General features: G+C 40.1%; 1 protein-coding gene across 5 annotated transcripts; it reads left to right on the forward strand.

The window, feature by feature from the left end:
* Positions 1-1237: 1237 nt before the first annotated feature.
* Positions 1238-10400, forward strand: LOC118388827 (vesicle transport protein GOT1A-like). Of its 5 annotated transcripts, none has more exons than XM_035778328.2 (7): positions 1238-1405; positions 3835-3992; positions 4271-4362; positions 4704-4882; positions 6274-6337; positions 6715-6750; positions 7970-10400. In XM_035778328.2, exons 2-6 carry the CDS (start codon positions 3968-3970, stop codon positions 6736-6738), a joined length of 384 nt encoding a protein of 127 aa, XP_035634221.1. In that variant the 5' UTR covers positions 1238-1405; positions 3835-3967; the 3' UTR covers positions 6739-6750; positions 7970-10400. The 5 variants fall into 5 exon arrangements, with proteins under 5 accessions (XP_035634221.1, XP_035634222.1, XP_035634220.1 ...); XM_035778329.2 differs by lacking the exon at positions 7970-10400 and adding an exon at positions 6835-7586; XM_035778327.2 differs by lacking the exon at positions 7970-10400 and having other exon boundaries at positions 6715-7586.
* The last annotated feature ends 3942 nt before the right edge of the window (positions 10401-14342 follow it).

Genomic DNA, 14342 nt, shown 5'->3' on the forward strand with positions numbered 1-14342 from the left:
GACGTTTATTTTTTGTTGAGTTTATATGCCTGGAATCCTTGCATCATATCGCAGCAGGAGAGAGTGCTGCTGTTGACAATAACCTAACTTAATGAATAGATTTTAAACAGAAACCACTCTCTGTTTGTCATAGATGGACAAGGAAAGGTGAGTTCCTAGGGAGTTCAGGGAGCCAAGATAGAATTCTATGTGACATTCACAGCGATGGGGGCAGACATTTTGTTCAGGAGAGACCTTTGGACAATATGCACATTTTCTCTAACACTAAATATGCAAATATTTATTTTACAGTTATAAGGAAGGTGACATTTTATAGTTAGTCATTTTTTTATTTAATTATATATATTTAGAAAAAATAAGTAATTTCAAACCTTATTCATACAGTTTTGTTGAATAGGAAATACATCATGTAAAATGTATCATATTTGTGCAGTATACTTGTGCTTGTGTCCTCAAAAGTGACTATACAACTAACTATTTTTACCAGAATGGTGAGATTTTAACCTTCCTTGTTGGAGTATGCAGCATTACTAGTTATTGTTTATGTCCCTGTCATGATAAATCATTACTTTTGGAGATTACGTGATTACAAATTTCAGAGTTTAAAATACCAAAACCAACTCTGAACCTGCTATATTAGTTTGGGAATGGATCGAAACACACATTAACTATTCATGGACATTTAGCTAGATTGTTGTTGCTAGCTAATTTGACCTGGGACATTTGGGTGGTTATTTGACCTGAAATGCATGTTCTTCTTTTGTGTATAATTATGACCCATTTTCAGTCATACAAAATTGTGTGTTCTCTAATCTACGACAATTAATCCACAGATAAAAGGGGGGATACTAGTTTGTTTTTAGTTCATTTAAAAAAAATAATCTCTTGTTCATCTATCTCCTACTTCTGTGGATTTTACCAACCAACTTTAAGGTGCATTATCACCACCAACTGAACCTTGTTCATCTTTCAATCACCCACGTCGGTTAGTGTCACGTCTGCCCCTGCTCTTCCCCTCCGGCGTGCACTGTCGCCAGAGTACTAACCACCAGTCATGGGAATCATCATTACGCACACCTGGCACTCATCATTATTCGCACCTGTGAATCATTGTGATTCACACCTAGACTCCATTACCTTCATAATTTCCTCCCCTTTATATGTCAATCTCCCATGTTCACTCACCACTTGGTATTGTTCTTGTGTATCGTCATACTGCCTGATGTTAGTGGTGTGGTCTTGGTTTTGTTGTTTTATTAACACATACAACTTTAGGTATTTTTAAATGTTAATGGCTCTGATAAGAGAAAACGGAGGTTGGATCAACAACGTTGTAGTTCCTCTACAATACGAACCTCATTGACAGACTAAAAAGAAGGAAGCCTTTTTGCAACAAGCCACTGAGGTAATACTACAAAAAATGTGGCAAAGCAATTAACTTTTGTCCTGAATACAAAGTGTAAGCAAACAGGAAAATGCTCATCCAGAGGCTGCGCTCATAGTGGCCGGGGACTTTAATGGAGGGAAACCTAAATCAGTTTTACCTATTTTCTATCAACCCAGACGAAGAAAAATTGTCATAAGCAACCGCTGAATAGCTTAGCACAACAGTCAAAAAATATTACTAGAAAATATTCATATTCATGAAATCACAAGTGAAATATAGCGAAACAAAGCTTAGCCTTTTGTTAATCACCCTGTCGTCTCAGATTTTGAAATTATGCTTTACAGAGAAAGCAATACAAGCATTTCTGTAAGTTTATCGATAGCCTAGCATAGCATTATTTCCACTTAGCATCAGGAAGCTTGGTCACGAAAATCAGAAAAGCAATCAAATTAACCGTTTACCTTTGATGATCTTCGGATGTTTTCACTCACGGGACTCCCAAATGTTCCTTTTGTTCCATAAAGATATTTTTTATATCCAAATACCTCAGTTTGGTGCGTAATGCCCAGGAATCCACCGGAAATAGCGGTCATGACAACGCAGACAAAAATTCCAAATTATATCCATAATGTCGACAGAAACATGGCAAACGTTTTTTATAATCAATCCTCAAGGTGTTTTTCAAATATCTATTCGATAATATATCAACCGGGACAGTTTTCTTTTCACTAGGACCGGGAGGAACAATGGCTGCCTCTCTTACGTAATGTGGTCGTTCACGCTCATTCTTCAAAATAAAGGCCTGAAACTACGTCTAAAGGCTGTAGACACATTAGGGATGCCATATAAAAAGGAATATGTTTGATACTCCTTTCAATGGTCAATAGGGATGCATAGGAACACAGAGGTTTCAAAATAAGAGTCACTTCCTGATTGTATTTCTCTCAGGCTTTCGCCTGCAATATAAGTTCTATCATACTCACAGACAATATTTTTACAGTTTTGGAAACTTTAGAGTGTTTTCTATCCTAAGCTGTCAATTATATGCATATTCTAGCATCTGGTCCTGAGAAATAGGCTGTTTACTTTGGGTACGTTATTTTTCCAAAAATACAAATAGTGCCCCCTATCTTCAAGAGGTTAAACCAACATCTCAAGACATCAGTCAGGAAGTTAAAGCTTGGTCGCAAATGGGTCTTCCAAATGGACAATGACCCCAAGCATACTTCCAAAGTTGTGGCAAAATGGCTTAAGGACAACAAAGTCAAGTTATTGGAGTGGCCATCACAAAGCCCTGACCTCAATCCTGTAGAACATTTGTGGGCAGAACGAAAAAGCGTGTTTGAGCAAGGAGGCCTACAAACCTGACTCAGTTACACCAGCTCTGTCAGGAGGAATGGGCCAGTCCACCCAACTTTTTTTGGTAAGCTTGTGGAAGGCTACCCGAAACATTTGACCCAAGTTAAACAATTTAAAGGCAATGCTACCAAATACTAATTGAGTGTATGTAAACTTCTGACCCAATGGGCATGTGATGAAAGAAATAAAAGCTGAAATAAATCACTTTACTATTATTAAAATAAAGTGGTGGTCTTAAAATAAAGTGGCAATCCTAACTGACCTAAGGCAGGGAATTAATACGAGGATTAAATGTCAGGAATTGTGAAAAACTGAGTTTAAGTGTATTTGGCTAAGGTGTATGTAAACTTTAGACTTCAACTGTATATACTGTATACTGTATCCTTCAGTATCTATTGCATCTTCGCCGCTCTGTCCATATATTTTATACTTATGGATTCTCATCCCATTCCTTTACTAGATTGTGTTAGGTTTTGTTGTGGAATTTGTTATACCGTATATTAAGTTTTGTTGTGGAATTGTTACATATTACCTGTTAGATACTGCTGCACTGTCAGATCTAGAAGCATAAGCATTTCAATACACTCACAATGACATCTGCTAACCATGTGACCAATGAAATTGTAATTGATTTTATTTGAGATGGTTGAGTTCAGGCTGTAACACATTAAAATGTGGAATAAGTCAAAGGCTATGAATACTTTCTGAATGCACTCTACGTGTACATTTAATTTGGAACACTTTTGCACGCAACGCGGCCAGTTTAGTCAGCATGCAACAGAGAAATTGAGCAAAATGTATAAAACTAAATCTTAACAGGCCATGTCAATTTCGACTAGCCCATCTAGCATTTTCCAGAATTGCCAGATGGCCAATCCAACCCTGGTTCATTTCTTCAAACTAAGGGATTATTTCAAATTTGGAAATCCCTCCTGAATCTGAATCCTTTTCAAAGAGACACCTTTTCATGGAAGGATAAATTAATGGATAAACATATGGTATTGGCAATCCCAGTATTGATTGACAACTACATTTCTCATCGCTAAGGTCTGGTGGCTTTGGTTTGGTTAATGTTCACATGGTGACAGCTCAGTTCAAAGGTCACCACAGAGAAGGGAGAAGCACAGATCTACACCGAACTCCCAAGGAGAAGGAGCGAGAGAGATACGCAACAGGGGGGAGTGAAGGAGAGAGAATTCAGGGGAGGACGAAAACATCATCATGGTTTCAATCACAGAGACTCAGAGTAAGTGGTTAGGAACGGCTGTCCATACAATCACAGTGTTTATTTGTTTTACCTTCAACTCTGAGACTTGCGTTAATAAGCAACATGTACTTGGACTTGAGTGATGTCATTGTGAAGACTTTGAACTTTGAAGTGTGTTATGGTGAAAGCCTTTATGGATATGAATACTGTGAGTTTTACTTCTAAAGATTATCTAAATGTATAAACAGTCTGTAGGCCTATAGTTGGTTGAACTACCCGGGCTGACTCTCACAAATGTTTGTGTGTGTGTGTTCCAGAGATTGGTGTTGGTCTCACAGGCTTCGGCCTCTTCTTTCTGCTCTTTGGCGTGCTGCTGTACTTTGACTCTGTCTTACTGGCATTTGGGAATGTGAGTAATAATCGCTATCACACACTGACACTGTGCTCCCTTCTCACCATCATGCAACGTTCCTTCACCGCCTGGCAAGGGGAAGCAGGTAACAGGTCAACAGAGGCCACTGATATAGCATTAATAACATGATGTTACACACAGCATGACTTATACTCTTTTCACATGGTACTCTGTAAATCTAGAACCAATATTTAGGAATTAATACACACCTGCACTGTACTGTCTAAATATTTTTTTTACAGGAAGTAATAGTGACAGTGACAATATTAGCTGCACAAACAGGAAGAATGTATGTTTTACATTTCAAACAAAGCTTGTCTCGTCCTTCTTTCCTTCAGGTTCTGTTTCTGGCTGGCCTGGCGTTCATCATTGGCCCGAGAAGGACGGCAGGGTTCTTCTTCCAGAGACAGAAGCTCAGAGGCTCCACTTTCTTCCTCGGTGGCGTGGCCTTGGTGCTGTTCCGCTGGCCAATCATTGGCATGGCTGTGGAAAGCTACGGCTTCGTGCTCCTGTTCAGGTGTGTAAAAAAAAGAGCACCTCTAGGATAGTGAAAAAGAGGACATTTTACATTTTAGTAATTCAGCAGACACTTTCATCATTGAGGGTCTTAGACATCCAGAGCATCGTAGAAGACATGCGTTAATGGAAGCAAGTTGGAACAACAACTTAAAAAACAGGATAGCTGGGAGAGGATTATGCTAGATGAGAAACATACAGTACCTTGAGACAGCACTGTATTTTTAAACGCCTGCCTCGTTTCAACCACAAAAAAATGGCGCAAAATTAATTGAAATCGATGGCAGCAATTATTTGGACTGAAGAAAGAGAATATAAACTTCAGAATGGAATGTTGCCCATTCACATATCATATGTGTCACGTCTGCTCCTGCTCCTTCTTACTGGCGCTCGAGGATGCCAGAATGGCCATCATTACGCACACCTGTCACCATCATTACACGCATCAGCGCTTGCTGGGCTCACCTGGACTCCATTACCTTGTTGATTGCCGCTCCTATATCTGTCTGTTCCTCAGTTAGATCCCTGTGCTCTCTGAGATGTCGTTCTGTACACCACTGTTTGCGGGTTTGTGGCCCATCTGTTAGCTTGCATGATTCTTGCGATTCTCCTTCAACCTCTCATCAAAGAGCTGTTTTTGCCCACAAGACGTAACCCTAGACCCTGTCGTGCGTGATAAGCACAGGAGCCCAAACTTTTCTGAGATACTGGAACCAGGCACCTGGAAGCCTGGAACCAATGATCATACCATGCTCAAAGTAGCGTTGGTCACTCATTTAGCCCATTCTAACTTTCAGTCGAACAGTAACTGAATGCCTCAATGCCTGTCTGCCTGCTTTATAAAGCTTGTCTGTCTAAAATGTTGGATATTAGGTTGTTAAATTATTGCATCTGAGCTCCTAGGGTGTGCGGCTCTCCTTTAATTCTTCAAGTGTTCTGTTTCACTATCCAGCATCTCGCCTAAATAGGTGTGCGTTTCTTTCGCCTCTAGTTTAATCTGCTTTATAAATCAAACCATGGCCACGTGACTGTTTGTATGAGTGATCACTTTTCATGAACGGGGTGGTGTTCCTACTAAACTGGCCACAGAGTGTATATCACTTTACTGACCACATCCAGGGACCAGCCTTGAACCACTTTCTAAGACAAACATTTTACCATGGCCAAAACATGTGAGAAAGCTTACATTTCAAAAAATCACAAATGTCTGATACCTCCCTGTGGTTCTAAGAGAAAATAAGAATACAGTTATATTTCCCGAATTGAAATTTGCCTAGGAAACCTGGGCAACATTAAAGACAGACTCACTCTGTGGTAGTTCTAAGCTGAACTGACAGCATTTGCTGGGTCAGAATGTTCTCACATCATATTTATTTGTCTATCTCCCTCCAGGTCATTCTTCCCTGTGGCGTTTGGATTAATTTTATCGTTGGTTAATATCCCCTATCTCAATGTGGTGAGAGCAATAATCTTTATTTTTTTTCAACTGACAGTGACTATGCCAGGCTCATAACTTTGTATAAACATAATAAGTTATGATTTATTTATAAGCATGATTTGTATAATTTTCCCATAAAATAATGGAGATATAAAAGTAAATTTGGGAACCGTTGTTTGATCTAAGAAAGCAATGGGGAAAAAACTACAATGCATTAGCCCACTCCAAGACTGCTTGAGGTTTGTGTCTAGGTTTTTATGTTTCAACAAAGAGAGGATCACTCCACATAACATTTTCACAATGTGTCTAGTGGAAAGCTGTAGTCTCCCAATATTCCTGCTTCATGAAGACTGAGATCTCTACCTCTCTTTCTTCTCTTTTTGTCCTTCTCCCAGGGAAACAGCTCCTCTATGGTCTGAGAGAATAGAAAGGTAGGGGAAGCTCTCTCTACATGTCTCTCTCTCACTATCTCTATGCTTTCTCTTTCTTATCTCCGTTACACAACAACTTCCTAGGAAGTGGCCCTTCCATGGTCTGAGGAAAGAGAATGAGAGTGGAAGAGTTGAATATAGAGGCTGCAAAGAAGAGAGGAGGAATGAACGTGATGGATTAGAAAAGGAAAAGCTTATGGGCTAAGACTGGCTACAACCTTTGACAGAGACTGACAGAGAAGTGGTGGAGACGAGGTAGCTAAGAGCCTTGTCCATCAACAAGTATTAACCAATGGACTTGAACTATTCTTCTTAAAACGTTTGTATAAAAATTATCTACCAGAGAAACCATGTGTGGCAATGAGTGTTTGCCATTCCACTAATGTATTTATAATAAAACCATGTTTTTGATCTACAATTTATCATATCCTTTACGACACACTTTATTTGAAGGTAAACATGTAATCTATTACTTTGTAGATGACGGTGTACATTTCGAAAGTTTTGGGTGATGTCTGTATTTCATTTGTAAATAGATATGCCTTCTATTATTCAGAATGTATCATGAATACATTTTTTCGCATATTTTTGAGCGAAGGGAAAAGGACTAGTGCTATTTTGTGACACCCTGACCCCCTTTTGTGCGGTTTAAATACAAGAACAAGGACCAATATCGGGGAAAATACTATGGGAATGAGGGTGCATGTTCATCAAACCACTTCTCCATAATGTTCCATTATTTAGTTTATTTTCCAGATAATCTTGACCTTCAACTCAAATGCCCTACATTCTGTGTTGGACAGGTTGGAATAAAGTAAAGTAATACTTTTAAAGAAGGCCAGTTTTATTGCTTCTTTAATCAGCTCAAAAGTTTTCAGCTGTGCTAACATAATTGCAAAAGGGTTTTCTAATGATCAATTAGCCTTTTAAAATGATCAAGTTGCATTAGCTAACACAACGTGCCATTGGAACACAGGAGTGATGGTTACTGATAATGGGCCTCTGTACGCCTATGTAGATATTCCATAAAAATATGCAGTTACCATCTGCAGTTACCATTAGCAATGTCTACACTGTATTTATGATCAATGTTATGTTTTTTCAAATTACTATATGTATTTTCTGAAAATATTACTATGTGAATTATTAATACTCAATTGACCCATTTTTGTCAGTGTTTATAGGAAAGTATTTATAACAATGTTAATTGCACATACAGACAATTACTCTGTGGCAGAGCAATGAGCCAAAAGGGGAGTTGACACCTTGACGAGGAAGTTGACTCTGACGAGGAACCAGCAAAGAGGGAGGTGACTAAACCAATCAGATTCCTTGTAGAGCCACCTGGTGAGGATTTCTTAACTACTCTTCTTCCGTTGTGTGCATTACATGCATCAGGAAGTAGATTAAAATAAGGACTACTTTTTTGTATTATGCTTTGTAAGATGATGCAAGTGAAGCACTCCAGAAAAAGACAAATTAACCCAGACAAGCCCGTCTTCCAGTGCCCCAGCTTCCACCAGTCCATATTGTTAAGATCATGCATTATGTAACTAGGTCATTAAATGTATAATCAGCAAGTTGACAGTACGTTTGACACACAATCAAGTATGTGGGTGAAGAAAAGCGTACAGTTAATGCAAGTACAAGTCTTAAATTGTAGAGACGGCATGAAATCATAACCTAAGTACAGTTTACATGAGAAGAAATGACCTCACCCATCTGATCTTGACATACTTGGTTATTAGTCACATTACCAAAGTGTAACAGTTCTATTTCTTTCTTCTATTAGCAACTTCAAAAGCTAATGTCTTTGAAAAGACCCTACAAGGCACATCATGTTTTAAATGTTTCAAGTCTGATTAAATGAGCCTACTTTCTCAAAGTTCTGTTCCCACCAACTGTGCGGGATGCACTGTGGTTTGACATCTGTGATATTCTTTGAAGTTGCAGATGTCAAGGCCATCTGCCATTTGCCACCTCAAGCCAGAGTGACATCGTCTGGTGTCTAGTGTCTGGTTGTTATGTGTTAGGGTAAACAATTGAATTGTATGAACTGTTATAGCTTTACAGACATTTCAAAGCCACTCAATATAATACATTACCATCATATGTTTTCATATTAGGTTATTTAAAGTATTATTATTACTTTGTGCATAATGTTACAACTTTCCAAATACTTGTGGTGCTGTGTATGGGTGAAACTTGTAGTAAATCAGCATATTTTATTGAGTAAAACGCAAGTGTGATGCCATGTTTGTAAGTATCTGTATGTATTTGCCATAACACTAAAATGATTATTTAAAAACTAAATGATGCTAAGAATATATTTTTGTTGGGATTCATTAACCTTCCCACTGAGCTCCATGCTGACGCTCCTTCACTTTTTGTGCTGTGTCAGTTTCAAAACCATGCAAAACTATGTATTTTCTTCAGTTTTCTCAGTCAGTCCAAGTTGCAGCCAGGAGAAGCTGGCCAAGACAGAGCACCCGAATCAGGTTTCTTGAGCCATCAAGGTATTGATATTGAACTCGTAAATGTAGACAGTTTAAATAACAGCATGGATTTTGACTTATATTTTAGACCAAGAGTTGCAATCCCTGCTTGATAAGCCCGTGGCTTCTGACATGCCCGCTGGATAAATTGAAGGTATATTTATGTAAGCCTATATGTTACAAAATGTTGCTTCTCTTTTATTATCAACATTAATTCCAAAATGAATGGCTGTCAGCAGCTATATGGTTATCAATAATACTAATATATATGAAGGGTGGATATTTTGATCGAGGTATTCCACATGGCCTTCATACATGTCCTGCCTGTTACTCGTGTCTTATATTGTCATGCTGTTAGCAGCTAATCTGAGTCTTTATTATTTTGCAGATCTTCAAGCAGTGGAGATGAGTATAATAATGAAGCTGGAGATGATTCATACAGAGTTCAAGACTGCTCTGAACCAAGTGATGGAGGCCATAGAGGCCCAGCAGCCAAACGATTCAGAGTCCTTGGGACAACTTGAAATGCTGCAAAACCCTGCAGAAACAAATCAGGAACTGAAGGATATCTGTGAAATACTTAAAAACTCGCACTATTGAAAGAAAATGGTAGGGATGGCCATTTAAAATGTATATGTTTGTAAAAAAAAATAAATTATATCACGTATTTGAACAGCAATTGACAAAAAAATGTGTCTTTATCGAGAGCCACTTGAATGCAACCTGCAATATTATTGAATCAAAATATCGTAATGTCAATGAAATGCAGTTGTCATATATGCCATATGCCTATTTAGTGTTTGGATTGATTTCCCATTTAAACACTTATCTAATCTTAAGAAGGAACAATCAGCCCTCTGCCTGTTTACACAAGTTTTACCCCATGATTACATGATACACTACAAAAATTACTTCTCATTACTATCAATCAGAACTGTATGGCCAACTGTTTTAGCCGAAGAATACACAAAGGAGTGGGAAATATATATATATATTTTTTAAATAAGACCTGATACCTGACCCTCTGCTGTGGCCAGGACCTGGGATCGGGAATCAGACGAATGATGAGGAAAAATTGGAGAGGAGCTGTAGACAAGCTACTCCTTGAAGGGCAGGAAGGGGAAGGCCAGGTCGTAATTGTAAATGAGAACTTGTTCTCAACTTGCCTACCTGGTTAAATAAAGGCGAAATAAAAAAAATTAAAACATGAAAAAGGATAATTATTATTCATGACTTTGTAACAGCTCCAACATGTTTTCCACTACAATAAATGCTCACTGGTACCCTAGTTTATAGAAAGACCCTTATTGTTTTCCAAACTCTGCCCTTCCCCTCTATGGAAGAAGGGTGTCTCCACCGTTTATGTTCAGTATGCAACTTGTGCATCTACTTGGATAGAGCAAGAACATGGCGCAAGAGTGACATTCTCTTCCTGTCTGGGGTGCTCCCACCCCCCCCCCCTGCAAAGGGGGAGCTTCTCATTAACAGCTATCCCTTTGGATAATGGAGGCTATTATATTGGTTTACAAATAGCAAGGGGGTTTACATCCACCGGAGGGCTTGAGGGCTCATTAGAACAGGGGTTTGACTACCTTTTGAACACTGTGCAAGGGCATCTTTACAAGAGATCTGCATGGTGGCATGTTGGGCCGCCCCTCATACTTTTATGAGGGTTTTTTACCGACTAGACATCGCCTCTGAGGGGTCATGCTGTTGGAACTGACCCTGGCTTTGGAGAGCATGTCTGCGTGAGACATCAAAATTATTATTTGAAATATAATTTAGGGTCCCTTGCCTAAACCCGGTACTATGAGAATACGAGTGAGATGTCTCAGCTTTTCCCTGCTGTCAAGAGTGCTAGGAAGAGAGGTATGCTTGAGAATGACCAGTTAGCGGGCGAGTGGCTCCCTTTATGAAGGAGAGGGGCTCACCCTATTCACCACTCAACCTGTCAGTCTCCAACATACACTGTGTGATTGGTTACTTCAAACTTGTGGACAAGGCCAGGCATATCCCATAATAAGACATCTCACTCATATTCTCATGGAACCAGGATTATTTTTTATTTATTTATTTCACCTTTATTTAACCTGTTACTCCTACCCCCTACCTTTTCGAACATGCTGTTAAAAATCGCGCAACATTTCAGCGCCCTGCTACTCATGCCAGGAATATAGTATATGCATATGATTAGTATGTGTGGATAGAAAACACTCAGACGTTTATAAAACTGGTTAAATCACGGCTGTGACTATAACAGAACGTGCGTTTCATCGAAAAGTGCAGGAAAATCTGATCACTGAAAATGGGAAAGTATATCCATGTGCCACTTCAACCCATTGTTAAACGTGAACCACATTAAATGGGGCCGAGGTTGCAATACCTACAGCTTCCACACGATGTCAACAGTCTTGTCATTTGCCTACGATTTGTTTCTTGGTCAAACAGACACAAGGCAGCGCAGTTCTTCCGGTCTCCGACCGGATATTTTGGTTGGGATTTACCCGGACATTATTTCCAGACGTACAGCTATTGAATATACATCGCCTCTTGATCAATTTGATCGCTTATTAACGTTTACTAATACCTAAAGTTGCATTACAAAAGTATTTCGAAGTGTTTTGTGAATGTTTATCGTCGACTTTTTTAATTTAAAAAAATGACATTACGTTATAAAACGCTATTTTTTTCCTTGATCACAGTCTTCATAGATCGATATCTAGGCTATATATGGACCGATTTAATCGAAAGAAATACCCAATAGTGATGTTTATGGGACATCTAGGAGTGCCAACAAAGAAGATGGTCAAATGTAATGAATGTTTTATATTTTATTTGTGCGTTTTGTGTAGCGCCGACTATGCTAATTATTTTGTTTACGTCCCCTGCGGGTCTTTTGGGGTGTTACATGCTATCAGATAATAGCTTCTCATGCTTTCGCCGAAAAGCATTTTAAAAATCTGACTTGTTGCCTGGATTCACAACGAGTGTAGCTTTAATTCAGTACCCTGCATGTGTATTTTAATGAACGTTTGAGTTTTAACGAGTGCTATTAGCATTTAGCATAGTGCATTTGCATTTCCAGATGTCGAGATGGGACGCCTGCGTGTCGGGTAGGAGCAAGAGGTTAACCAGATAGGCTAGTTGAGAACCAGTTCTCATTTGCAAATGCGACCTGGCCAAGATAAAGCATAGCAGTGTGAACAGACAACAACACAGAGTTATACATGGAGTAAACAATAAACAAGTCAATAACATAGTAGAAAAAAATAATATATATACACTGTGTGCAAAAGGCATGAGGATGTAGGCAATAAATAGGCCATAGGAGTGAATAATTACAATTTAGCAGATTAACACTGGAGTGATAAATGATCAGATGAACATGTGCAGGTAGAGATACTGGTGTGCAAAAGAGCAGAAAAGTAAATCAAATTAAAACAGTATGGGGATGAGGTAGGTAAATTGGGTGGGCTAAATAGCGATGGACTATGTACAGCTGCAGCGATCGGTTAGCTGCTCAGATAGCAGATGTCTAATGTTCGTGAGGGATATAAAAGTCTCCAACTTCAGAGATTTTTGCAATTTGTTCCAGTCGCAGGCAGCAGAGAACTGGAAGGAAAGGCGGCCAAATTAGGTTTTGGCTTCAGGGATGATCAGTGAGATACACCTACTGAAGCGTGTGATACGGGTGGGTGTTGCCATCGTGACCAGTGAACTGAGATAAGGCGGAGCTTTACCTAGCATAGACTTGTAGATTATCTGGAGCCAGTGGATCTGGCAACGAACATGTAGCGAGGGCCAGCCGACTAGAGCATACAGGTCGCAGTGGTGGGTGGTATAAGGTGCTTTAGTAACAAAACGGATGGCACTGTGATAAACTGCATCCAGTTTGCTGAGTAGAGTATTGGAAGCTATTTTGTAGATGACATCGCCGAAGTCGAGGATCGGTAGGATAGTCAGTTTTACTAGGATAAGTTTTGCGGCGTGAGTGAAGGAGGCTTTGGGTGGTGATGCTAGTCGGGCGTGTGGGTGGAGGCAGCGTACGGTTGAAAAGCATGCATTTGGTTTTTACTAGCGTTTAAGAGCAGTTGGAGGCCACGGAAGGAGTGTTGTATGGCATTGAAGCTCATTTGGCGGTTATGATATCGTTTAGTACCTTGAGCGTGGCTCAGGTGCACCCGTGACCGGCTCGGAGACCGGATTGCACAGCGGAGATGGTACGGTGGGATTTGAGATGGTCAGTGATCTGTTTGTTGACTTGGCTTTCGAAGACCTTAGATAGGCAGGGCAGGATGGATATAGGTCTGTAACAGTTTTGGTCCAAGGTGTCTCCCCCTTTGAAGAGGGGGATGACTGCGGCAGCTTTCCAATCCTTGAGGATCTCAGACGATACGAAGGAGCTGGTAATAGGGGTTGCGACAATGCGGCCAGACAGTTTCAGAAATGGAGGGTCCAGATTGTCAAGCCCAGCTGATTTGTATGGGTCCAGGTTTTGCAGCTCTTTCAGAACATCTGCTATCTGGATTTGGGTAAAGGAGAAGCTGGGGAGGCGTGGGCGAGTAGCTGCGGGGGGGGCGGAGCTGTTGGACGAGGTTGGAGTAGCCAGGAGGAAGGCATGGTCAGCCGTTGAGAAATGTTTGTTGAAGTTTCCGATTATCACGGATTTATTGGTAGTGACCATGTTACCTAGCCTCAGTGCAGTGGGCAGCTGGGAGGAGGTGCTCTTGTTCTCCATGGACTTTACAGTGTCCCAGAACATTTTGGAGTTAGAGCTACAGGATGCAAAATTCTGCTTGAAAAAGCTGGCCTTTGCTTTCCTGACTGACTGCGTGTATTGGTTCCTGACTTTCCTGAACAGTTGCATATCACGGGGACTACTCGATGCTATTGCAGTCTGCCACAGGATGTTTTTGTGCTGGTAGAGGGCAGTCAGGTCTGGAGTGAACCAAGGGCTGTATCTGTTCTTAGTTCTGCATTTTTTGAACGGAGCATGCTTGTCTAAGATGGTGAGGAAGTTACTTTTAAGGAATGACCAGGCATCCTCAACTGAAGGGATGAGGTCAATATCCTTCCAGGATACCCGGGCCAGGTCGA

This window comes from Oncorhynchus keta, chromosome 10 (genome assembly GCF_023373465.1).
Source record: "Oncorhynchus keta strain PuntledgeMale-10-30-2019 chromosome 10, Oket_V2, whole genome shotgun sequence".
Lineage (NCBI taxonomy): Eukaryota > Metazoa > Chordata > Actinopteri > Salmoniformes > Salmonidae > Oncorhynchus > Oncorhynchus keta.

Coding starts and splice junctions, on each gene's coding strand:
- LOC118388827 (XM_035778326.2), top strand. CDS start 3,968: ATGGTTTCAATCACAGAGACTCAGA. Junction 4,883..6,273: donor GGCTTCGTGCTCCTGTTCAG/GTGTGTAAAAAA, acceptor ATCTCCCTCCAG/GTCATTCTTCCCTGTGGCGT. Junction 6,338..6,834: donor ATATCCCCTATCTCAATGTG/GTGAGAGCAATA, acceptor ACAACTTCCTAG/GAAGTGGCCCTTCCATGGTC.